This window comes from Gasterosteus aculeatus, chromosome X (assembly GCF_964276395.1).
Source record: "Gasterosteus aculeatus chromosome X, fGasAcu3.hap1.1, whole genome shotgun sequence".
Lineage (NCBI taxonomy): Eukaryota > Metazoa > Chordata > Actinopteri > Perciformes > Gasterosteidae > Gasterosteus > Gasterosteus aculeatus.
The window spans coordinates 17896717-17922894 of NC_135698.1; the positions used below are offsets into that span (position 1 = coordinate 17896717).

The window sequence follows — 26178 nt, forward strand, 5'->3', positions numbered from 1 at the left end:
AATTACTGTTTAAAGTGAAAAGCATTGCAGTTTTTTATTCAAAATAGTTAGATAATTTATTTTACCACTCTAACCATATATTTGTATTTTATTTACTTGATTGTTAACCATTTTAGATCACAACTATGTATCAACAACAAGGAAAATAAACTACTCATCTTAGTGTAAAACTGACGTGTGCTCCAGCAAGAACCGCTCATGACATCCTTCCATCCTTCCAAGCATTGATGATAGCTTCTATGCCCCGCCCACCTTTTAGCGGTCCAATCAAATGATTTTTTTCAAACAACTTGACCGTGACTTTAAAGCACCACAGTTACAGATGCATCCACAATTTGTTCAGCTTCAATACATGAAGATTGTGCTCTGAGAAGTTTTTGCATTGGCGTTCGTGTGAGCTGGTGGATGAAAGCGCCGCCATCGAACTCCTCTGGCCATCAGTGGCGGTTGAATAATCAGAGCGCGGTGCAATCGGAGCACGCGGCGGGCGGCCAAAAATCAACCGTGATAATGTTTTAACCTACTTTTACCCCGAGGCCAAATCAGGACCTGTCTAGCAGCTGTGGCATTGTGCAACTCAATTATGGCACTTTTATTTCAATATCAGACCATGGACCAAAGTGCCATTTAGTTATTGGCAGACGTGCTGCGTGTGCGTGTGCGCGCGCGTGCTATTAAATCAGTTGGAGGAAATGACTTACAAAGTGGCCTCTCCTTCTGAAAGAGACCAAACCCGCGTTACCTGGTGGACTTTTGTAACGGGTTGCGTCATTTGGCTCTTTTCATTGTAATTTATTTATTTTTTCAATTAAGATTTGCACTCGGTCTCCGGCTTGTTGGTTTTAGAAAGGTCACACATGGCCACAGTGGTCTAAGAAGAGCTTTTTAAACTCTTTAATCCAGTGATGTTTGCTCACCTACAACCTCACACACTTTAAACGCAAGCATCATAATACAGTAGCTCTCCCTCTCTTCTCTTTAATACACACACACATTGTTAAACATGCAGTGTGCTCTGAATGCCAATGACCTTGCCGTGTTTTCCCATACTGCACCGGCAGCGCTCCTCTCGCCTCCCCCCCCCCTCACTGCACTTCAAACACATTTCATGTGGAAAAAGCCTTTAAATAGACATGACCTTTGACTGACAGAACACCTCCTCGCCGAATCGTTTCCAGAACACAGCGTCTAGCTCCACATCTGTTCGAAGGCAGGACGAGTACCTGTGATCTACTGGAAATGTTTGCAGTAAATCAGTAACGCGCTAACTTAAGGCCCGATGGTGGTTTATTAACGGGCAGATTCAATCTGTATACAAAACTATAACTGTAACATACACTCAGAGGACATTCACTTTAGCAATTTTCTGAAATTTAACCAATTTAACAAGTTTTAAATTATAATTTGTATTTAAGTTCATTCTTAGAAGTAGAATCTTAAGTAGATTTGTAAAATTGTTTTGGATTTACTTCAGTCATTGGATCGGTACATCCATAAATCAAGACAAAAAATGAGTTGGACCCCCCCCCCCCACACACACACACACAGTCTGAGTGACTTCCAACTGTTTTTTTGTGTGTAAAATGTCACACAACAGCAAACACGGCCGTTATAATTCCCCAAAGCCCAAGGCGGTGTCGTGGCGATATTCCGTTCATGAGGATATGAATACTCTTACGAAATGTGGCGGATATTTATGTTCAGTCGGCCGATCGCTTGTCCCAAGTCATGTGACGCGGCAGGTGCGGCGTGCCGGATCACGCCTGTTTGCACGAGAGGTGGGATGCCATGTCGGGGTTGTCATGGGACGCGGTCATTGTTTATGTAACCCGCCCCTTTGATAAATGTCATATAGATATCGAGCAGCGCAGAGCGATTCAGTGGTCAGGATGGGCTTCTTTAATTCCCCAGTGTCATGCCTGTCTTAAAATAAAAAGGTCTGGCTGCTGGAGAGCTGGTCTCATGAATGGAAATGAACAAACCACCAGATTATTATACCGGCCTGAAAGAGAGAGAGTCTCATGTCACAAAACCCCAAATGAATGTCTTTATTTAAACTGTCTCTCCAGGTTCCTTTTCACTTTGGAAAGCAACCACTAGAGTTCCGTATCTCCAAAGCGACATAGACAGAGAGAACGTGATCAGAGTGGAAAAGTGTGACTGACCCGTTGGGTTGACGGAGGAAATGACACCAACACGTCGCCGTGCACCACGGTGATGGGGATCTTTTTTGAATGGCTGTCTATTTGCATGCTGACATATCACCGAGGGAATTTCCAGATTTCCAGAAGTATTCAGATCACCGGTGGTCAATTGTTCCACAACAACTTATTAGCCAACAGCGCCTATGCTAATTCTGACAGGATCAAATCAACCTCGACTTCTTGGCCTGGTCATAAAGTCTGCTTCATTTCGCTGTGATCTGAATGTAGAGAGATCAGAGGTTTGAATCTGCCCAAAGTAAGTGGCCCTGCAGGTAGTCTTTAATGGAAAGCCTTCATGGACTGATGTGAACCGCTGCAGTTGTTTGTTGCTCACAGCTTTTATCCACAGTGGACCGTAGTCACACTGCAGGTACACCGACCCACAGAATCACACGAGGGGACCGACATTACTTAATTTTAATACAAGTGAGCATTTGTGGATTTATGAAGGGGTGAATCAATACATTAGTCAGATAGTCATTTGTCTTCATGTGTTTGACGAAACCGGATTAATATCGTGGCCGTGTAAAATAAAATATAACCCATCATATTGTCCTCTGTGTGTAAATCAAAGCAGCTCAGGTTCTTTGATTCATCTCTGGTCGAGTGACTGTGACCAACAACTCGAGGCAAATGACGTAAAAAAAGGGGTATTTGGCACTTGCATCTCCACTGAAGATCGCACTGCTCTTTGGCTGAGAGTGTTGGAGGTGTCCTCAGCTGGTATAAATACCTCTTTTACAAGTCAATGGTCTGCCAAGGAGACCCAGTTAATGGGCTTAACGTTTGATTTCATAAGCTGTGTTTTGAATGCTGCGTGCGTCTATTAGTACTCACACGAGAGCGCGAGTGAGAGATGGCCTCATGGCCGTCATCGTGGCTTAATTAACACTATTTACTGAACTGGTGTTTGATTTATCGTATTGCCGTCTCGAGGTTCAGTTCGTTATTCATTAGGATGAAGGTGTTTGAGGATGCTTTGCTTCATGCGCTCACACTTGGAGGACGTTGATTGTCGCTGTCCTCTGGAGCGTTGAGCTTTAAAGCAGTAATCTAATATGTTATCCTGTTAACCTCCACTGAATTTCCATTTACATGTAATCCATTTAAACTACCCACCAATGACCCCTGCAATACACATTTATACCTTTTAAAAAAATGTCTCTCCATAGTTAAATACTGTAGATAGATACACACATTTCTGTTATTATTGATTGAGATGATATTGAGGCCACCAAAAGGTTCGGCTATTTTAATAAACAGGTCAACATAAAAGGTTGACCTCAAGCGGGTGGTTACGACTTCCTCCAGATGTGTGATCATAATGCAACACGTGTGACATCGCCGGCCTCGACCAGGGGCGCCGTTTCTTCGGCTGTTGAATCTGTCGCGGCTCTGCGAGAAGAAGCATCGGTTGTTTTAAAAAAAATCCGATGCAATATTTTAACAACAATTCCGCGGCTATTGAATGTAATGAAAAATGTCCAGCACAGGTTGGTTTCAGCACTAGAGCATTATACTCTCAACCTGCCCGTATGTTGTTGGGCAAACACAAAGTCTACCTGTTATCCTTTAAAGCTCTGGGTCTCATTTTAGATTAGGCACCATCCCCTTTTGAAGCAGCAGGTTTCCCTCCTCGACCTCTCTGGTCATTGACTTTAAAGCTTCCCCATAAGCATCACTATACCACTGCAGTCATTGTCAAATCCTTGCTGTGAGGCATTCGAGCTCCACACACACACACACAGTGACCCTCCATGCCACCCCGCGTTGTTTACCCAGCCAGGCTCACAATGACTGAATGAGTCTGTAACTGACGGAGGCCGGCGCTGTCCAGCGTTTTGTGCTGAGTCCAACACTTTGTTCAACACAGGCTGTGCGGGACGGTTTGGGTGGGGTTGGGTGGGCGTCCCAGCAGCAGCAGCAGCAGCAGCAGCCTGCCCTCACATTCTACACCGGGCTAGGGAAGTAAGTGTGGTTGGTCCCGTTAGGGTGGAGAGGTTGGACAGAGCCTCTGAGCCCGCTGCTCCCCTGCGGAATGATCGGCGCGTTCACAGTGCAGCGCCGCTTTTCTAATTCTGTCTCTCCTCCCTCTGTCCCTCCAGTCACAACCAGAGGACCACGGCGTTCCGCCATCCGGTGAGCGGGCAGATATCTGCGGAGAACATGGACTTCATCCTGCAAGAGCAGTGAGTCAGCGAGTGCTTCTTGACTTCACCAGCAGTCCCACGCGCACAAACAATCAAAAAATGTATTTAGTACTTTAGTCATGTTTGGAACGCTGCGATGAAATTCTCTGCTCTTGTAGTTGTGACTGTTTTAAAGTTTGGAGTTTGTGTTTGACAGTGACTTTGGAAACATTCTTACCTATTTTCTGAAGTTTCGCTCCAAGCTCCAAGTCTTTGTTGAGTGTGTATTTGTCAGGTTTCAAAGGAGTCTCAAGGTTGTTTAGTGTGGTCCTTTTCAATTCACTGCTATCTAAAGGGAGAACACTAAGCCTAAGAGGTCTACAGCCTTTGTGCTGAGCTAGGCTATAGAGATCGTCACAATAGCAGTCACATCGCTGTAGCTACAGTAGAAATTAGTCTCAACTAGTCAGTCTCACTGTGATGGGACACAAACAACTCCTATGGTTCTATTTGAGCGCGTTGTCACGTGCTCCGTGCAAAATTCAAGCGACATCGCTTCTCCTTCCAGTGACCCAACAGCAGAGCTCCACCGCGATAGAGACAATAAGTCTGGTGAATAACAAACACCTCCTCTGGCTTGAATATAGAGATCGAAACCAAAGAAAAAGGAGCAGCGGCAGCCTTTGAGAACGTTGGCACAGCGGGTTCCATGTGCGCCTCGAGAGGGACGACTCGGCATCGCGCCGCCGGCACTGTAAAGCGGGGCGTGTGTTCCCGTGTCTTTCGGCACTGCGTGTCTGTAGAACACGCCGCAGCATCGCCTCCAAATCTTTTTCAGAATATACCCGCAGGAACCCCTCGGGAGGGGAAGTCTGATTTGAATTTGCAGAATACGTCTTGGCGGGAGCACGCGTCTTCCCCAATACAAAATTAAATTTGTTCCTTCACAGCTGCCATGGTGCTGTTGGACTTGTTGTGTGGTAGGAACTTGGAATGCTGTAAACTTTTTTTGTTTTAGGTCACAGAGAAAAATCGCATGCACTTTGGTGGATAGTTCATTGAGTTGTCTTGCCCTGTGGTTGGAAATTGGGCCCCCCGGAACCTGACTTTAGGGGAACGATGTGCACCGTGGGATCCGCCCGTGTCTTCGTCAGCAGGAGCCCCCCCACAGAGGAAGTGTCGAGTACTCTGACAGGTGCTCATGTGTCCAGATTTTGCGGACACGAGATGCAGCAGAGAAACTTGAGATCAAGACGAAGGTCGAGATTGAAGATTGGTGTGGGAGGCAGGTGGTGGGGGGGTTATGTAAATAGCTTTAAATTCCAGGAGGTCAGACGCAGGAAGCTTTCACGTCTCTCGCTCTCTCTCTGAGCTCCCGTCCAGGTCTGACACCCAGAGAGAGAGAGAGAGAGTTTGGGGGCCGTCTGAAGGCTCCTGTTGCAGTGGGGGGGTGGAGGGGGCTTCAGTTGATTTCTCATTCGATATCAGGGAGATAATGGCACCACGCTTTCCTCTGTGGAAGTACACAGTACAGCATGGAGATGAGTTATTTCAGCTCACAAGTTTAAATACTAACACAATTATTTCTATTTAAGCTGTATCACACTTTAGGTAGAGGGAATATGTTATATATCGGATAGGATCAATAAGTCCTGATCTTTCACATTGATGAAGTTACAACAAAGATGATCAAGTTTTCTCTTACCGCGTCTTCATTTGTGACCTTGTGCTGGGTCACCATTCCTTTGTCAATGGTTTACTACCTTTTAGCTCGTTTTTGTCTGGTTGCTTACTCTCCGCTACTCCGGAAGTGTTTGAATGAAAGTTTCTACGTATAAAAACGCACACACGTTTTGTCTGCTCAATTCTTTCAAAGCGGTGTAGTCGTTGAGACCCTTCAAGGACTCTTGTTGCCTTCTTCCCACACAGACCTATAAAGACAAATTGTTGAGCTCCGGAAGAACAGTTAATCAGATATTATTTTTAGCTGCATTGTGTTTCCTTCTTGGAAACGCGGATACTGTTTTTCTTTCCTCATCCTCACTAGTGCCAAATGGTTTTGATGTGTTATTAAACTTATCTGTGCAGCTATCCAGTACCTCTAAACCCACACATTTTACTAATTCAGTGAAAGACAATTAATAAAGCTTTGCTACTGTAGCTTCTGTCACATTAAAAAGTGATGGAGCCTATTTTCATTTCTCTTACTCCTATCAATTTCCCTCCGTCCAACTCCCGCTTCTATTCTCTGTCCTACTTGTTCTTCATTATCTGTCACACAGCAGCTCTTTTCTCCCAGCCTGGTTTCACCCTTTTCATTTTATTTCTGCCCTTATCTTATATTCTGTCTTCATACCTCGGTTTGTGTGGTGTATGTGTGTTTGTGTGTGTAAGTAAAAGGTGAATAGGTATTTTGAAGGACAGGTACAGGAAGTGCACTCAGAAGCTCTGTTTTCTGCCTCAGTGTGATATTGTATTGATCCACTGAAAGAAAAGAAAAGAAAAAATGTGCCACATGTTCACATGCACGAATATGTCCATGTATGCGCGCATGTGGCGCTCACACCAGGGGACAGACTACTTTTACATTAACATCCTTTTCAACGGTTGTGTTTGGTTCACACATGAGGAGTTATGTAAGCCTGTTTTTAAAAGTTCGGACTACTGGGTAATAATGCGTGCATGACTGTAAGAGAATGTTATTTCTGCAGATGAAACTAAGTAGCTCATTACCATCAGCATGGGCCATGATGCCTTCCAAGCGGGTCATTGGAGGCTTAATAAACATCTTGCTTCCAAATGACTTTTGGATATACTGTGCATCTGAGGCAGGAGCAAACACAGACTTCCCTACGGTGCTCAGTTACACGAAAGAAGCATTTCCCCAGCCTTCTCACAATATCTTCCCGGGGGGGGTCTTACCTCACTGCAGGTCTTATCTGTGTCGGGCACAGAAACGGCAAAAAAGTCATCTGGTATAGAACGACTCCTCACAGCGAAAAATTGCTGGACTCATCTTTGAAACTGGGATTTGAAACATGTCTGGATCCAGTAAATTTTAGGCACTAATCAGATAAATAAGACAGGAATTGTTCCTTTAATGACGTCACGTCACTGCCAATAACCGTCCAATCCAATACTAATGCTAATGGGCTTCAGTGTGGTACTGGTAATTTCCCTCTTCATCAACTTTGGGTCATTCCATTTAATAATGTCGAAACGACAATGCTAGCATTGCAGGTTTGGTTGTAAATGTTAATGCAATTCCTCTCAGCTAATTATAATCCAGCGATCAAAGATGATGTAATTGCTTGCTTGATGTTAATTGCACCTGGAAGGCCGAGATTATATTCCCACCTTCCGTTATCTGCAAATCCTAATTATCAGGAATCCGGAATCCGGAAACATTTATTACCAAATGATGTCAGACATACAAGGAATTTGACTTGACGGTTTTGGCGCTAGAGAGGCCTCCCCCTTTCACCCCCTGTGCTATTTAAGGCTTCTCAGAGCCTGCGTGAAGCGCCTCAGATTTTCACTGAGGCCAAAGCTCTTTTGTAAACCTTTATGCCAGTCCAAGGATGGAATTCTTTCAACTGGGCTGCTCTTTTGTTCCCGTCCTTACAGTGATATACTTTCACACACATCCGTCCCTTCTACTGTCGGGCCACGGAGCCCGAGCCAGCCTATAGATTACCAGCTACGCATGCTGCTACGCGTGCTGTGGAGACCACAGGCGCTCACACGGTGGTATAAATATCCGTCAGTTCCAGCCCCCGGGCTTTTTTTATTTTTTCTAATTTCACGTCAACGTCAATTCCGATGGAGGGATCAGCTCGCGGGCCGTGAAAGTAGAGTCGAAGCTCCATGTGAGAGCCTTATTAGCAACGGAGCGCAGTGTGTATCAGTGTGTGTGGCGGGCCCGCTCCCCCCGGGGGTTATCGCGGATTAGAAGGGGCTAAAGTGTCAGGACCTTTCAGCTCCTGGATTCTTTATCAGCTCTTTTTTTGGCAGCAGGAGAGATGGAATAACCTCCTGGGCTGGTTCTCAGTCATCTGTCTGCATCTGAAGTGTGTCGAGGTCTATTTGCACCACGTCAGTCTGTCTGTCTTGTCATCGGCGCCTCGGTCATGGTAAACCGAGAAAGACGTGTCACAGGCGGTGGATTTCACATTTTGTGTTTTCCTGGATAGTTTTTGTCCCCATGTGTTTCCATTGCAGTCTAACACCAGCCCTTGTTGCTTTACAATTTTGAAGCCTTGAGTTTAGGACTGTGGGGTGTAGCTGCGGAGAAGCAGGCTAACTCTAGAGCTATGTAGCTCGGTTAGCACGGTGCACGGGTAACACTTGCTAACAGTGATACATCATGATGCTAATGGGGGCGAGCGCATAAGAGGCTCGCTGGTGGTGCACAGTCCTTACCAAAAAAAAAGGTTTGTTTGTTTCAATAAAACCGAGCGCAACAACGGCTTGATAGCGGCGGCGTGATAGCAACGGCGTGATAGCGACCTCTCAATCACAATGTCGACATGCCTTTAAGGATTTCCTGCTTTGTCTTCTATTGAACTCTAAACTGGGAAAATAACATACTAAATGATCTTGACTCATGTGTTCACGGAGGTATCAGGCTATTTTCTCAATAAACTTTAATACATTCAGAGCTTAAGTTTAAAGCCCTTGGGTTTATCCCATCAATAATATTGTAATAGAGCAACACACATATTTAATTTACTCTTTCATTGAGTTGATTAAGTTAATAGAAATCTCTAATCGTGCACAAAGCTAAGTCAGGATCCTATATATATATATATATATATATATATATATATATATATATATATATCTCATATTGTGTTTTGTCCTCTCATTTGATTGGTTGAATGTATCTGGGAATAAAAGTTTTTCCAGTTGTTTTTGTAAACTATGCATGAGAGTCAAAAATAAGCTGAGCTTTACCTAAGCAAAGCATGCATGCTTTGTAAAACCATCAGCATTTATAAAGCTGATAAACAGAAATCCTTTACAGACAGTCACTAGCACCCCCCCCCCCCCCCCCATTTGTTTCTCTCAACTCTTTCTCCGTTCTGCTCCCCTCTTCATGTTCTCTCCCTCTGGTTGTTCTCGTTGTTTTTTAGACCTTTCCCCTCATTGATATGGGAACTGGTGGTTCAAGAGAAGTTACGGTAGCAATGTGATGAGTGAACACATGGCGCTTTGCCGGGAGGGGGGCAGCATCGGCATGGCTTTAGTTGACTGTTGCCATAGCAGCAGCAGCAGCAGCAGTGTGGACCTATAAATGGGAGGATACAATTGTTGGAGGATTTTGTGGTCTCATTCTCTCTCATTCAACTCCTTTTGGTTTGTATTATTTCTGATCATTTACAGTATAATGTCCACACTGAGGGATGAGGGGGGGTTATCTTAGCCTGCCTTAGCATAGCAGAGTAGTAGAATCACATTCAGTGTGGCGTTAAATACATAAATAAAACACCTACAAATACTTGTCGCTTATTTCTCACGAATTTCATGCGTTGCTGAAACCTAATGCATTTTCTTTTTATACTATTCACTGTTCAGTGATTGTGTCTGGTCTACCTTGTATTCAGAGTAAAATGTAGTTCAATACAGCACCAACTTCAAGTATACTGTACACATTACAGAAAAAAATGAACGTAATAAACTAAAGGTAGAATTTGGAGGTAGAATTTGGGGCAGAGCTGCTGTATTGAAAAGGGGGGGGGGAGATGTAAAACTTTACCTTTCAATACAACAGTGACCTGCGAATCAACACATCAACTCGCAGAGACTTTCACACCAACATTTAAAGATGACAAAGCATATAAAAACCACGACTCAAAATCCGACTAAGGGCGTAAAATGTCGGGAGCCAACGGCCTCTTCCCCCTTCAGGGAGGAAGATCCCACTGGGGGGTTTGTTGAAACGGACGCGTCGGGGTGGGAACGTTTGAAACAGAAAATCGTGATGGAGGAGTTGGATTTTTGGGATAACTGTTGTTTTAAGTAGTTTCCCTTTGAAGCAAAAAGCAAACAGTCTATTAAGGAAGTTTTGTCTTTTTTGGGGGCGAAATCGGGTTCAACAATGTGTCACAGCTGAAATAATGATATCCACAGAGTACCTTTCATCTTCTCTCACATCATTTAAAATCTCTGAATATTTTGGTGTGCAGAATCCAAGCGGCGTATTGAAATGTCAGCTCTGCCTGTGTGGGAAGCCGTTGTTTGTGTCCCCGACATATTCTGGAGCTGTGGTGGTGGGAGTTTTTAAGGGTTTTAAGTTACATTTTTCCTGTTGTCTTGTGAGAGGTGTCATTAAAATGCACTAAAACTCAGGCGGCAAAATATCTTTCCAACGCTGACTTTTCGCGTGGAACTGAATCCGCTCCGTGGCTTCTTTCTTCTCGAGAAGGCTGAAAGGAATCCATTAGTGATATTGTTCCAATGTTTTCATGATTTATTTCATGAGAAGATGTGAGCACTCCCAGTTCCCCTTGAAACAACAGCCTTTTAGGCGATTCTGTGCCCAAATTGGGTTTCATCACACTGTAAATTCCATTGGTTTAAATTTCATCATTTAATGAAGTTGTGGTTCTCACAAGAGGAAGATGTAAGGCAGCTGTACAATTTTAAAAAGTTGGTTTCATAACATCCAAGAAAGAAACCAAAATATACCTGAATGCTGTTTTCTGAACTTTTATCTTTTATCTATCTATTCTATCTGTTATCATTAGACAACACCTCATTTGTGTATTCAAACACAACTTTTCAATTTTCACAACTCTTGTAATAAAAAAAGAATTGTCTTAATGTTACACTCTAATATAATACTATTAATGTCAACAAAATAAAGCTACATTTGTGTACCTGGCTTTTTTTAATGGATCTAAATATACATTTTCAGAAAACTTGACGCCCTTGATTTTGATTGGAGTTTTCTGCTATTGCATATCTTAAATCTGAAGGAAAACCCAGTAACACACGCAAAAAATCCTCCGATGTCATTTATATGCATTCATGGAAAGAAACAGTGCAAATCAGTATAACCAGGCTTAACTTGAGTTGATGTGCTAAAAGCCTTCAGGCCATTTGTCTGATGGTCTGAATAATTAGACAAGCTGGGAAAATGTTGGCAGGAAACGAAGTGAACAAAGCCTTCGCCAACTCAGCCCGGGAGGAGAGCACACCGCTAAATAAAGCTTACTAAAAAGTAGAAGCTTACTGAATGTTGTCCTGTTGAACAACGTTGTACTGCGTCACGGCAAGAGGAGGAATTATTGTGGACATCAAGACGACGATGAACAAAAACAACATAGTTGATCAATGTGGACTGATCAGACACACAGTCATTTAGGATGTCATAATCCCAATAAATAACTTTGCAGGTCCGACGCAAAGTGACACAGAAGTTGGACACTTTTCGATCCATTCCTCCTCCTTCATAATAAAAGCCCTCTCTAGAATTACACTTCATCTTTCAACTATTTCCCCCCCTTTTCTTCAGCGTTTCCTCTGAATTCGATTCGTTCAGGTCTGTTCAAAGAGGCTCGTTGGCTCAGTGAGAATCTCTAAAGTGCAGATCTCCTCCGGTCGTGTCTGCACTACCCACTTGTGCACCTCTCTGTTTGTTGGAGAGAAGTAAAGTGATGACTACAAATGTCCGCGTTCGGTTCGGTCATTCCAGGTAAATAAGAGGCTTGTGTTCCTGTGGGCCGGCCGAGCTCTGTCACACAGAGATCGCTCCACAGAAATGAAAGCGAGCCCCTTTCATAGGAATCAGATAACAGAGTCCCAGTAGAATATGAGTCCTCTATTAGCCGCACGCGTTTCAATACTCTAATTTCTCTGCTTTTTAAAGTCTTTCTGAGAAGAAATCAAAGACTCCGTCTTCGACTTAATCTCATTTCTATTTCGGTCTCAATTACCTCTGTGCATATTTCCTCCCTCTTTCAACCACAAGTAAATGACTGCTATTTTTTTGAATCTGTTCTATTTAAAATCTTTCCAGTGAAAACTCGTGACTTTGATGAAAACGCATCTGATGCACTTTTCGACCCGTCAAAAAGTTTGCATGAAATTGTCTTGACGGCGAGCGCTAATGTTGCTCTCTCTCCACCCGCACACACACACACACACACGCACGCATGCATAAAATGAAACGTGTTCTTCATTTAGATTGTCACTGTCTTCTGCTAAATGTAACATGGAAACAGTATAAATCATAAAAGCAGAGAGCACTGCATAGAAAAGGTACACTAAATGGTAAAAAGCACATTATCATTAACTGATCTTGCAAATGAAAGGACAATAATTATTAAAATCCAAAGGAAGTATCAGTATCTGTGTTTCAGTAACCTTTTTGAAGAAGCTTCTTCTAATAAACTGTTTGTTAAGCTGGCGTGAGGAAGGTCTACAGAGGACTAGTGCTTCATGCTTTATCTCTGGATGGAACGAAATGAATACTCGTCCTTTAAGGCTGCCAGTGTGAGAGGGGCTTTTCAACACTCTTACTGCAGGCGGGATGTCCAGGACGTTCTGTGCATGGATGGCTTGAATAATTTGAAACGATTCCTTGATTTATTTATATAGTTCCGAAATTGTTCAGCCGGGATAAATATGTTTGTCAAAACTATACATTCTAACTAACCAAATCAGATAATCTCAATCTGTGGATGACTAAGCTCATTGACCGGTGAATGCTCATTCAGTTATGAAAATATATCAAGAACAATTAAACAAACAATACCGCTCACATGTTGGAGCTGTGTATAGTAATATTGAACACAAATCCTTTTTGAAGCATCATAATAATAACTAAAGACTTGAGACTGTGATCTCTCGCGTTCGTCGGCATTAAAGACCCTTTTTTCCTCTTGAAGAACACACTTACATAAGAGTCTGCGTGCACCTCTCTGTCTGAGCCGAGGGTCTATTTATCAGCTTCCTGTCGGAAACAGTCATGTGAGGTAAACGGTAAACCTGAGGGCACTAAAGATAACAGACCTGTATGAACACACACACACAAAGGGATCTGTCCATGTATCTCCAGAAACATTTCCTATCCACAGTTTCCCAACCCAGTCCATCCGACCCTGAATGTCTTATTCATTTGACATTATTAGTTATTGTACATGGCTCACTTACGGAGGACTCGATGATGAATTGTCATCCAATGTGATGACAAGAAACCATTTGTATGGATAAAATGTTTAATGACAAGGGAGGTCTGTCTCTATCTTGTCTTCCAAAGTAAGAGACTGTCATGAAGTGGAAATATGAAAATATACAATACTTTAATGAGCTGGTAAAGTTGTTGTGCGCTCTTCTCCAGGCCGCAGGGTGCTTCCATGATGTCCAAACCAGTTGGTGAGCAGCTGTCCAGCACCACCATCAGCGAGGCCTCCACCGCCATCACCTCCTCCACTGTGGACACCACTTCCAAGGTCAGTCTGTGTGTCACCCGAGTCCCCTGTGAGAGACACATCTCCAGCCTGCGGTCTGTGTCTCCTCCATGGAGATGGAAGTGCCGCCTCCTCTGCGCGGGTCGTCCTCGGTCCTCCTTGAGGACCCGTGTTGCTTCGTGAGTGTGCTCCATCGACCGCGACCGCTCAGCTCTCACCTCGGCAGTGGCTTTACTCTCTGCTCATATTCACTCTTACAATCCAGCGACAGGGATGCCGGAAACAGGCGTGAAGTGGAACCATAGAACACAGCGATTCTGTTTGCGCCTTCATGCTGTGGTTGGCTCAGGCAACGTGCTGTGGGCGCCAAAATTATTAAATTTGTTCGGCTGTTCAGCAAAAAGCAAAATTTTGATCTTCCGGAGGCAGATCTGACGGTGACATCCTTTACACTCTGCTTTTTATTCGGCCCGCTTGTTCACCCTAAGCCGCCTTACATCAGTCTACGTCTCATGCCCCCTTTCACGCATGCATGCGCTCGGTGGCGGCGGCGTAAAACCTCGTCCTGCCCGATCAACAGGTGCCGCGGGATTAAGATGGAACACGTGTCAGCAGGGCGCGGCGGCGAGATGACAGGACATCCATCGCGTCCAGCCAGTCGCCGTCTCCTCCCAGGTGCTCCGGCTCATCAGCCCTGCCTCCGAAACAGCAGGGGAACACTACACCCTCGATCGAGGAGCCCCCGTCTCGTTGGCCTGCGATAGGTTAAAAGATCCCTTCGCCACTTGAAGTGGCGGCTCTGTGATTTGAGTTCCCGTGGTAACTGGGAGAGTGACTGACACGCCCCATAAAGTGCTGCCATTAAGGAAACAGTCCCACCTCCTGGAGCCCAGTCTTTTCATCGTAATTCAAAGTAATTTGGGGGTTTGTGCTATTCTGGTGTTACTGTTATGCAGGCTTCCCCACTGATATCAAGCTTTATATTCACACATGGAAGAGGGAAGAGGGTGGAGATCAACAGCAGGAGACTCTTTGTTCTGAGCAGCTCACATTTGAAAACCCACTGCGTCGGGCATTTACGCTCTGTTCCGACCCCCAACCTTTAAATTCCTTAATTAAGTTGTTTTAAGCCAAACTAGTGTTGTGGCAGTGTTGTGCTTTTATTTAGGCCATCCCTTCAATGCAGACTGTGTTGACGTTTTACTTTTCTCCGGAAATCCATAATGCCCAGAGGATGAATATTAATATTAATGAATATTAATTCTCTGACTGTAAAAAAAACAAAAAAAAACTGTCCCCAGCAGGTCAAACTAAATTTTGGCGCAAAGCTCCACTTACTGATTAGAAATCGCCACTCAACATTCAAGGTCACTATGACCTTACAAAGCACTTTTGAGGCCATTTCTCAATAACTTACATTGCCGTTTTATAATCAGACTGCAACTTGACTGTTCCAACTGTGAAGCCTGAAATCTAGTTCACTGATTTATTTACTTATTCTGCTGAAGATCAGGTAATGTTAAAGCATATTTGTCTACTGTTTTAGCACTAAATGTAAGCTGCCATGTTGTGTTCCACGTAAACGCCGCTAAGGAGTGATCAGATCGACTTGAACAGATTGGGATTAGGTGTCTCGTGTAAATAACTGATTTTCTGAAGGGAGGGTAAAATGCTGCTCTTGTTTAATTAGCTCAGCCTCCCAGATAATCCTCGCCTGGCTGGGGATTTGAACCGACAGCCTCCCGGGCTTGTAGCTTGTCTCGCGGTGTGCCACGCTAATGCAACGAATGGCTGCTCTGCACCCCGAGTCACTCACCTACAAGACAGAGTGCTTCTATGCTGCAGGGACCACTGAATTACCCTCAGCCTAAAAATAGACAGCCGCATCACACACAAACACACACACTCATATAGGCAGAGACAAAGCAACGTGCACGGACATAAGTCCCACATAAGGGACTGATGTGACAGCCCTGGAGCCACTCTGCATCTTTGCATCATGCTTGGCCACCCAGCCTCCCTCTAATTAGCGACTGTGTTGTCTGTGGATGCCTCCCCGGTGCTGCCGTCCATATACTCACGTCACACTAAATCTTAAATTATAGCAGCAGAGTGACGAAGGTGGCAGGGTATTTCTCTGTGTGTGTTCACAGCCATGAGGGGTCCTATTTCGTTTGAGGTTGCTGAATGGAGGATGCCGTAACAAGATCTCATATATATGTGCACAACGTCTACAGCACCAGTCAAACACAGAAAATGTGTGCAATCTGTCAAAGCTCAGAACTTTTCAGTACTGTCTTTTTAAAGATTCAATTAAATAATGTAAATTCGAATCCAGCGGCCTCTTAGAAACTGCTCCTAAAACAGCTCCAACCGCGTCTGTCTGGCTGATGTTAATTCTGGAGTATAGACATCCCATAATATGCTATAGAGTGATATTCTAGACTACAAATACGCTCTCTCTGAGGTCCAGTGGAAAATTGTCGGCCCTCAAATAATGGCTGTAATTACGAAATAACTGGGGCAGAAAAGGGTACCGGGAGGGAAAAAGGGTAATCATGGCGTGTGGAGGTCCATTCAGTCGATTTAGACGCTGTGGGCTGATGAGGCACAGATTGGTGTTTCCAAATATAAGTAACTGTGCCACACTTTTGGTGCCTTTTCCACAACAGTTAGTAATAAATATCCATTTTAACTTTAACTGTTAATTAGCCAGCTAATGTAGCTCTGCAAACACTAAAGTTGACATGCAGGCAACGGCCTCACCGCTTTATACTCAGCAAATTAGATGTGTAAAGGGAATCGGAGCAAATGTTCGGTCATCTGATTTAGTAACAAGCTGGCGATCAAGCAGGTCCTGTGTGACATCATCATGTTGTCATTATTTGTCTGTGTGTGTTTCAGGGCTCACGGTCCAGTGGAAAGGTGCACAACTTTGGGAAGAGAGAGCAGGCCATTAAAAGGAATCCCAATGTCCCTGTGGTGGTGCGAGGATGGCTGTACAAACAGGTCAGGACACACACACACACACACACACACACTGACGGAAACACGTTCACGCTAACAGGTGACTTTTGGTGTATTTACCGGGCGGCCGTATTTCCAAACTAAGACCCTGCTTGGTGTGTGTGTGTGTGAACAGCATTTCTCTGATTTCTTACATCAGCTCGTAGCAAGAACGTCGCCTTCAGTGTGGAGGAAGCACCGACTCTCTCATTAAAGTCTCTGCTAGCGACGTGACAGATTTTGTCATTTTGGAGGTGATATGAAGGGAACCTCATTTGTCTCATCATTAGTGAAGTACATACATTGAAAACATTTGACATTACATTTGAAAGATTTCTCCTCAATAATCTGCTGCACATAAATACAATAAATAATAAAATAATAAAACATATAAGAGGACCATATCGTGGAAGTCTCATGTGCGCTAACACTAACTGAAACAAATGAATGGTTATTTAAATGACTAAACACTTCTTCCCGTATCTTTAATACACCACAGGGGTGAGTTCCAGCCTGCCACATTTCCTCCATTGGCCTACTTTTCTTGATTTATGTCTTTTGCTGTGGCAACATAGAGCACCTGCTGTTGATCACAGGCAGGCGATTACTGGAAGGACTCCAACTAAGTTGTACTTAAAATATCTGTACTTGGCGTCGTCCCGCTGGGAAACGCTTGGCGTCGGTACAAGACAAACATTGAGTGATGTTACCCCGAGCAATTACACTTAATGACCACACACACACCCGGATACACACAGGCAGGAGGGCACACACACCCGGATACACACAGGCAGAAGTTCACGCACAACTGAGTGCATGTGCACATTCGTTTGCACATGTAATCTAATGTTGCAATTTACTTTTAATTAGAAAATCACCGATAGGAACCCACACGTGCACATGAGCTGTGTCCTCTGTCCCTCGCCACTCTAGCGTCCCGTCCTCCTGCTAGTTATGGCCGCGTTGTGTGTGGTTGTTGGTTCGCTCATCACTTCCCCTCTTTGCGTCGCCTCCTCTCTGCAGGACAGCTCCGGGATGCGTCTCTGGAAGAGGAAGTGGTTCGTCCTTGCTGATTTCTGTCTCTTCTATTACAAAGGTGAGTCTCTGCAGCCCTAACACACGGAGAAAAGGGTTGAAATTCACACTAATTAGTTAAAATAAAAAACCCTTTACATCAAAAATATCAACAAAACCTGCTCGTCGTAAGCTTCACATGTGTAGGATCTATTCAATGCCTTTTGTATCGGACTGGATTTTATTTTGTTGGTGTCTGACTGGGGTCGTTTAGGAAATTTAAATGAAGCAACCCATGGAATTCCCTGTAGAGGAATTTTAGAACCATCTATCTAAAATATACAAACGTTTTGCTGCCTCAAGAAAAGATCAGTTCAGTGTCATTTGTTCTTTAAAATTGAGGGAAACAAAGACAACCAGGCAAAAATGTTTTTCAATGGAGATGAATAAAATACGTCTATAATAGAAATGGGAAGAATAAGAATAATAAAAGGGCTTTGACAAAGTTCAAACATTTGATTGGATTCTCATAGTTGGAAATGAACGGCCGCTGACAAACGAGCTGCTGATTTTTGGGGAGGGGGGGGGGGGCATTAATCTGATCTCTGTCTCAAACACATGGAGAGATGTGGATGCACACTGAGCTGTCTCTATCTGCCTCTCCGTGCCTTCTGGGACGTGCTCCGCCGCCTCTTCGGACGGAATCAATTATCTGTTTCTGCTTCTTTCCGTCTCTCTCTCAGCTCAAGGCTCAAGAGGTTTCTCCTCTCGACATGAAAACACTTGATCTGTCTCTATTATATTGTTTCTGTCATCTTAAAGGGCCCCATATTGTCAAGCTAAAGGGCCCCACACTTTCTGAACTAAGCTTCTACAATGGTAGGATCCTCTTTCCTCTTTGGATACCCATCAGTGACCTGAGTTCCTTCGGGTGTTGTACTGATCAGATAAAAGACAAATTTAAAGGATAATGTCAATGGCCATTATTCACTATCTTTGAGGAAGCAATTCCATTAGACACGCAATCTCAATATTTCTAAACATGTGGATAGGAGGGAAAACCCGGAGGGAGAGAGACAAACCATAATAGTGGCGTTCTCTTTGGAAGCTGTCTGTCTTCACTCGTCACAGTCCGGCCTGCTCAATGTGCCAAGCAGATAAAAAAGACCTCGACGTCCCGCCTGCCACTCAGGGAATGTCACCTCCAAATGTCCTCAAAGTATTTTTAAACAATTACCGCTTTAATCCACAGCGCTCGCCTTATCACCCCTCAGTCCAGCGCCAACCCAAAACACACATACACACACACACACACACACACACACGCGCGTTCATCCCATCACCATATTTCTGCGGCGCGGTAGTCGCCGTGCGCGCACGCTTGCACACACGTGCACACACGCATTCTAGCACGCTGTCGCAATGTTCTGTTGAAAACAAATACTCAAGATATTTATTCACCGATGTGTGAACTAATTAACGGGGGACACATTCTGGTTGCACACTCGTGTCTGAGTTGGTAGAGGACCAATTTAGAACTGGTTGGTTTGTTTGAGGGTGAAGAGTTTAGGTCCAGGTGAAAGGTAGATGATGTCAGTGAGGCTCCATACAAATATAGATGCACGTGTGTGTGTGTGTGTGTGTGTGTTTGGGCTGGGCGGTATACCGGTATTAGATTTCCGTACGGCCAGTTACGAGCGAGTTGGCCAGCGAACAGCTGTTCAGGTCTCTTTCGGGGTCAATGATTAATGTGTTTACTTGAAAAAGCAATACCGTCACATACCAGGATACCGTCAGTCTTTCTAAATACCGTGATATGGATTTTTGGCCATAAAGCCCAGCCCTAGTGTGTGTGTGTGTGTGTGTGTGTGTGTGTGTGTGTGTGTGTGTGTGTGTGTGTGTGTGTACTGGACGGGTCAGCCACAGAGGAATGGCGGCTGGCTGCCAGTTGGAGCAGGCTCTCTGACACGGGGAGACCAGATGGGTGTGTTTGTGTCAGTGTGTGAGTGTGCTGATACTGGTGGCATCCAGCGAGGAAATGAGTGAGTGATGAGTGATATTCAATCTCTGGCTCTTTCCTCTCCTCCGTATCTCGCTCGCTGCTCTTCTCACCTTCCTCACCCTGTTTATCTACTCCCTGTTCTCTCTCTCTCTCTCGCTCTGTGTCTCACCAACAGACAGCAGAGAGGAATCGGTCCTCGGCAGTATTCCTCTGCCCAGCTATGTCATTTCACCGGTGAGACCTGAAGACCACATCAGCCGCAAGTATGCCTTCAAGGTACGCCTCCCTTTGCCACTGCAACCTTTCTAACACGTGATTTATATTCTTTAAAAAAATAATTGAAGTTGTATTCCTGCTTTTGGATTAAAACAAAACAACGAAGGCAGCAAAGAGATCCAAGCTAGAGAAGGAGAAATAACTTTTCGTAGCTGACAGCAATGAATGCAATGAATGCCGGCGCTTTCCACTCCCAAGCCGACTTGATGCCGCTGACGCTGTTGAACATGATTCCAATGTCAAGAGACTCAAGAGAAAATATTTTAAATACTGAGGCCCTTGTACTAAAACTATGTATCCCTCGTGCTATTTAAGGGTCTAATGAGTTTCCACAAAGTAACGTACATTGTTCATGACGGATACATTCATTATAAATAATACACTGAGCTTCTCATGACCTGCTGCGTCTTCAGAACAAAGCACTTCCACTGCGTCTGCAACAAGATGTGGTGGCACTAAACTTCACATCATCTATAGGGAACGGAACTTCATATTGTGTATTCAATTCTTATTGAACAAACATGTGTTGTACACACTTTTGTTTTAGAGCCTGTTTTAACTCGCAGCAATGAAAATGTTATTGACGTTGCAATTGTGCAATTGGAGACATGTCTGAGTGTCTCTCGGTGTCTCTATTGAGACAGACGGGCTCCTCTGGGACGGAATGAAGCTTCTCCGCTCCCCGAGGCAAGCGTCTGCCCTCGTGCTCCAATAGGATTCCACTCGTAGGGCACTTTGCTTGGCTGTTAAAGGAAAGCCTTCAGACCAAAGGGACCGAGTTTGATGGCTGCAGCCTCCGTGTTTCTCGGGTCTTCCCACCTGAGACAGGTGGAACCGAGGCGATGCAAAGCAGTCGAGTCAGGAACGCAAGGTGCGAGCTGCACAAGAGGTGAGGTCACATGGGCACAGTCTCGCTCAGTGAGTGAAAAACCTCCCTCACCAGCACGCACTGGGGCGGCAAAGAGTTTGTCAGTTTATATTGTCTTTTTTAATTTTAGTTTCAGTCATATGTTAACATCATATGAGGGTGGTTTGCGTTGTAACTGCTGCCCCCGGACGCACATCCGGACGGCCCGAATGAAACCTTCAAGCTTCGACAACCTTCTACCCCCTCCCCATCTCCCTGCCCCTCCCCCTATTCACTGAATGCTCTCCCCTCTCTTGTTCCCATTGGTGGGCTGCCCGACCGGGACCTCCCTCTGTCCCCGGGAGTCGCGTCGCCCGGTGACAGCCCTCCCGTAAATAGGTACTCTCACTCCTCCAGATGTGAACGTCATGTCTCCTTGTCTGCCGTCGGTGTGGCTTTTGGGGTCCAGCCCCCACAGGACATATACAGCAGCCGTGTATATCCACCCCCCCGCCGTGGCTTTTATGATGCATGTTTTGAGAAAGACGCCCTTTTGGCTGACGTGGTTGTGTAGTGTTTTCTGTCCGTGTTTTCATTTACTTCCCCCCTCATCTCTCCGTCTCTCTCTTGCTCGCCACATCCTTGTTATCTGGATATGAGTCTTTGTATTTGGGGCTTATCGTATCCGCGCTGCGCTCACCGCCTCCTCCATCTGCCACATCTACCGTACCGCCATGCAGCGGGCGGCTGGCTCGCAGGGAAAAAACTCAACCTCGCACTACTTTTCCAGAATGACTGTAGGAGTTTTTTTTTCACTTTGGTTACAAGCTTTGCAACCCCACAGTCACTAAAATGTAGATTCTTCCCAAAGCACCTTGAAGTCAATAAACCTGTTATAGAGTAGCTTCATAACAAGATTATTTGACAGAAAAGTAACACTGAAAGGAGGGAGGACTTTAAACTATGATGCCAGAGAGCCATCGTCTCCGTTTAAAATAAAATACCACTACAGCTTAAATTCAAGTTCTAAACTAGCAGGTTCAGGAGGACGCTCCTTATCGGGAGCTTTGTGGCGCTCTGGCTGCTGAGGCTTATCTTTATGAGCACAATGACTCTGCAAATAGCCCCCTGACAGAGTGTGTGTCTGGGGGCCGTTGTAAGGCCTTCAGGGTGCAATAAGGGAGGGATACTCTCCGGTTTGCAGAAAAAAAGCAGCCAGAGAGGGAAGGAAGTGATCGGGGCTGGAGAGTTAAAGGCGAATAAGGAAAGGAAGCGAGAGGCGGAAGGGAAGGAAGTCTTTAAACAATACAGTGGAGAAAAGAAGTGAGGAACACCCTCACAGCACCCACACGGTGCACAGGGAGAAGAAGAGGCGTAGCTGTGAAGGAGTTCAGCGTGTAGGCGTAGCCGCCGCACACTCGGAGCTCCATGAGCCACTCGCCATTCCGTCTCTCAATGTTATTTTGCACCGGCGGTGGGGCGTGCTGGATTCAGTCTCTATTGTGTGTGTGTGTGTGTGTGTGTGTGTGTGTGTGTGTGTGTGTGTGTGTGTGTGTGTGTGTGTGACGTAATTAGAACAGGGATAAAACAAGACCAGTCTTAATATATTGTAAAATGAACGTTTGGTGGGCGGGGAGGAGAGGTCGACCGATTGATGCGCATCTCGTCCTTCATCAGTGGAGCTGACTTCTCATGATGAAACATTTTTTTAAAAGCCACATGAAACGGCACTACTGATATTGGGCCTGTTCCACTTCTCTGTGTTGAGCCTCCTCGTCTGCTTTTTTTGCCGCTCATGTTAAACATGTGACTCACGGAGAAGATGTCCGTCAGAATGCTGACGGCAAGCGAGCAGATGTGTTCTGACAGCTCCTTCCTGAGGACGGCGCTGTGATTTACATCTACAGTCGGGGTTTTTGGATGATTGTTTGCTAACCCGTCTCCCCGCCTGTATCCTGTCCTCTCAACACATCTCTATAGTGACTGATGCTTCACATCTGGTGTGAAAAGACTTCTGACTTTCTCTGCTGCAGCTGATTTAAGTGACGAGTCAGCAGTTAAGGATGAAGTAATCTGTGTGTTCAGCAGCTGTGGGGTTGTGAATAACCTTTTGAATAGAACTGCCTCTGAGGTAGAGGTAGATATTGTTTTATTCAAACTCGTCTATTTAAGTGTGCTTTTTACTTGTGATGCAAGTACTGTATGTTTTTGTGTTGTGTCATCCAACTGCTATTGATTGTTTCTGTGTTTAACCATGTTAACTGGACTACTATTACCATTCATACGCTTGTGTATTATTATTATCATTATTCCTGCAAGAAAGTTGGTAGAAGTAAAAAAAAAAAAAAACAGGAATCAATTTGTCGATTAAGTGGAACTGCATTCATTTGGTTCTAAATATAACATTCCGCCAACCTTAAAACCCCCTCCCCAATTCCCCAATAAGTGCACAAGGTTATTAGGACTTGGACGGATGAAGTGAGCTGTGCAATCAGCTCCCTGGTCTCTAAATATGTGCCAGGAACCGCATCGAGTAGATACTCGAGCACAGTGAGTCAGGGAATTAAGGTTTAAAGGGATACACATCATGAAAATGTCCCCCTTTCAATGCCTTTGTATTTTAGTATCTGAAGCACCTGTCAACCCTGAAGTAAGAAGTAAGACGACCCAATCAGCTTTCTGTGGGCTTCCTGGATAATGCTGATTGAAAAGATGATGAAGTGATTTAAAAGGTTGATCAGATTTGACGTCTTATAAAAGAAAAGAGTCGGTGGTCAAATGCAGAAACTGAGACTGACTAAGGTGTGAACATGAAAATGAGTTTTTTATTAGTGCACAGCTGCAGCCGGGGACGTGAGTTTGTTTCAGCAGTCAGACAGAAGGGCCTTCAGAATCAAGCTGTCAGGGAGCCGATGTAGCAACGGGAGCGTTCCTGTTTATTTGTGTACGTGTCTGGGAGTCATGGGGGGACGCTCCTCATTTGCATTGTCTACAAACTGCTTAAGCGTGCACGGTGCATTGAACGAGTGATTCTTGTTGGTTCCCTTGTTTCGTGCACACGGGACGAATCGTGTCATTTCTACACGGCGTGAAAACAAATGGAGAAATCCCAGGGAAACCATTGCAGCCGCTGTGGATCCCACCACAACACTTATTATCCTGCAGTCATTATGCAGTGCATGAATCAGGGGAGGGAAGATTTAGCGTCTAATTACTTTTCATTTGCATGCATCTGCTGTTGAGTGGGCTCTCTCGTTTGTCTTCCAATCCCGGGAACACTGACTGAAGAAAGGAAGGATGGAAGGAAGGAAGGACGGAAGGAAGGAGAGAGAGAAGGACATTTGACGTGCTCGCTGGAGTGCAACTCACTTTAAAGAGCCTCTAATAAACCCACATCTTCATCAAGGATACAAAAGCTTTTCAATTAGACAGCTGTTGGTTCTGTTCTGTTATTTGATGGTGTGTTGTTTTTTTTTATCCCTGATAGCTGGCCAATTGCAACATCAGTGACATCACATTGAGATATTTCTCAGCACGAGTTCTGCAGCAGCACAATGTTCTAACTATGTGGATCATCAAAGCCAATGTCTTTGTGTCGGCCTCTCGAGGTCGTCTCCCCGGACTCGAATGAACTTAAAGGCAGAAATCCACAGCAGGAGGAATCTGAGGTAGCAGCGCCTCGACTGCTGGTCCCCTCGGTAGACCAGGAAGCGGTGCAGCGCTCGTTTGCTTTGGGCTGCAGAGAATCTCTGCTGCAGTTGCTGCTCTCTCCGCCTACACAAGTAGAAGAACCTTTTGAATAAAACTATGAGGCACTTTGCTAGAAGAGTGGAAAAAAGCAGAGAGACTGATGATCCTTCTCTGTGCGTTGGGATGAGAAACCTGAATAGTGTGATTAACTTGATACATTGACAACAGAAGGTCCTCTTAAGGTGCACAGTGATGCTTTTAGTATTCACTGCTTGCGAGCAGTCCTGTTTTTCCCCGTGATGAGATGGTGCAGATGTGTTCTGCCCTGTCGCTCCGCACCAATAAGTCTACTACAGCACTGACTAATAACCTTTTTTACTGTGCCTACAAAGAGACGTCACTCTGAAGTTCAGCTGCGCCTGCCATGAGCTCAGCACTTACATCCCACCGTACAATCACCCTGTCTAATGAGCCTCGCATTTCACACTGATACTTTTCCATGCCAGATCACTTCAATGATGTTCCGTCCCTTTTTTGGAGAGCTGTTGTGGTGTGAAATGGGGAGCATAATGAAAAGCTTTCATATTCTATAACTGTATACGTCTGTAAACTGTTATTTTACCTCGTATGTGTTCTTATCAGTTTTCTAAGCTGTAATAACGGAAAAAACATGTTAGTCAGGGGACCTTGGGCTTCCTTTTTTTCTGACACATTTCCTCTCCTCTGCTGTAACAGAACTGTTCCTTCCATCGATCAACAGTTGTTGCTTTGTTGGTCGTTACTGGCTGATTTCTGTGTCTGTGGTTCCTCTCATCGCCTCTCCCCCCGTATTGGTCGATACGTATGTGGCCCTTGATGTTGTTTTCTTTTGTTGGACAGCATGACATCTCCCTGTCTCTTTGAACCAAAGCCGAACCAGCTGATCCCTGTGACCTGCTGACCTTTGACCCAACCTCTTCTCTCTCTCTCTCTCCCTTCCTATAGGCCAGCCACACTGGCATGCGCTCGTATATTTACAAGCGGAGCTCTGTGATTGGCTCGCAGGCGGAACACACTGGCATGCGGACGTATTACTTCAGTGCCGACACCCAGGAGGACATGAGCACCTGGCTGAGGGCCATGAACCAGGCCACACTGATGCAGAACAACAGCAACACACCTGTCAGGTACCACACACGCGCACACACACGCACAGCATGTCTCATGCATGCAGCAACATGCTAAAAAGGTCCTCTAGTACATTTGGTCACTGAACTCTTCCAGATCTTAACATTTACTGTTTCCACCCTGAATACTTTGAGTGCCTCACACCATGAGCGCCCCCTTGTGTCGTTTGCTGTCAATCAAGCAGGAAGCTCTTTACTAGCGCTTCTGATTTTAGTGTTTAAAGGAATGGTGTGCACCAGCAGGGACAGTCCTGGTATCCTATGGTACCATCCTATGGTATGATCGTTATGAAAACTTCTCACAGTTGTCTAATTGGTGGAGACACACAACAGCGAGGCAATAATTATGTTAATTATGTTGCACTTCTCGGGACAATGTGTTCATTTATTTTCTAGCTAGCTTGATTTATATTCATTCATTATCTGCA

The 26178-nt window shown here is 44.9% G+C and overlaps 1 protein-coding gene across 10 annotated transcripts in view; it reads left to right on the forward strand.

The window, feature by feature from the left end:
- LOC120809236 (pleckstrin homology domain-containing family A member 7) overlaps positions 1-26178 on the forward strand; it is a 73801-nt gene that overhangs the window by 31891 nt on the left and 15732 nt on the right. For all 10 annotated transcript variants that reach the window (XM_040162902.2, XM_078083225.1, XM_040162903.2 and 7 more), the window contains 6 exons: positions 4310-4393; positions 13680-13791; positions 16654-16758; positions 17779-17851; positions 19947-20047; positions 25569-25750. In XM_040162902.2, the coding sequence (XP_040018836.2) occupies positions 4310-4393; positions 13680-13791; positions 16654-16758; positions 17779-17851; positions 19947-20047; positions 25569-25750 (657 nt within the window). The remainder of the gene's footprint in view (positions 1-4309; positions 4394-13679; positions 13792-16653; positions 16759-17778; positions 17852-19946; positions 20048-25568; positions 25751-26178) is intronic.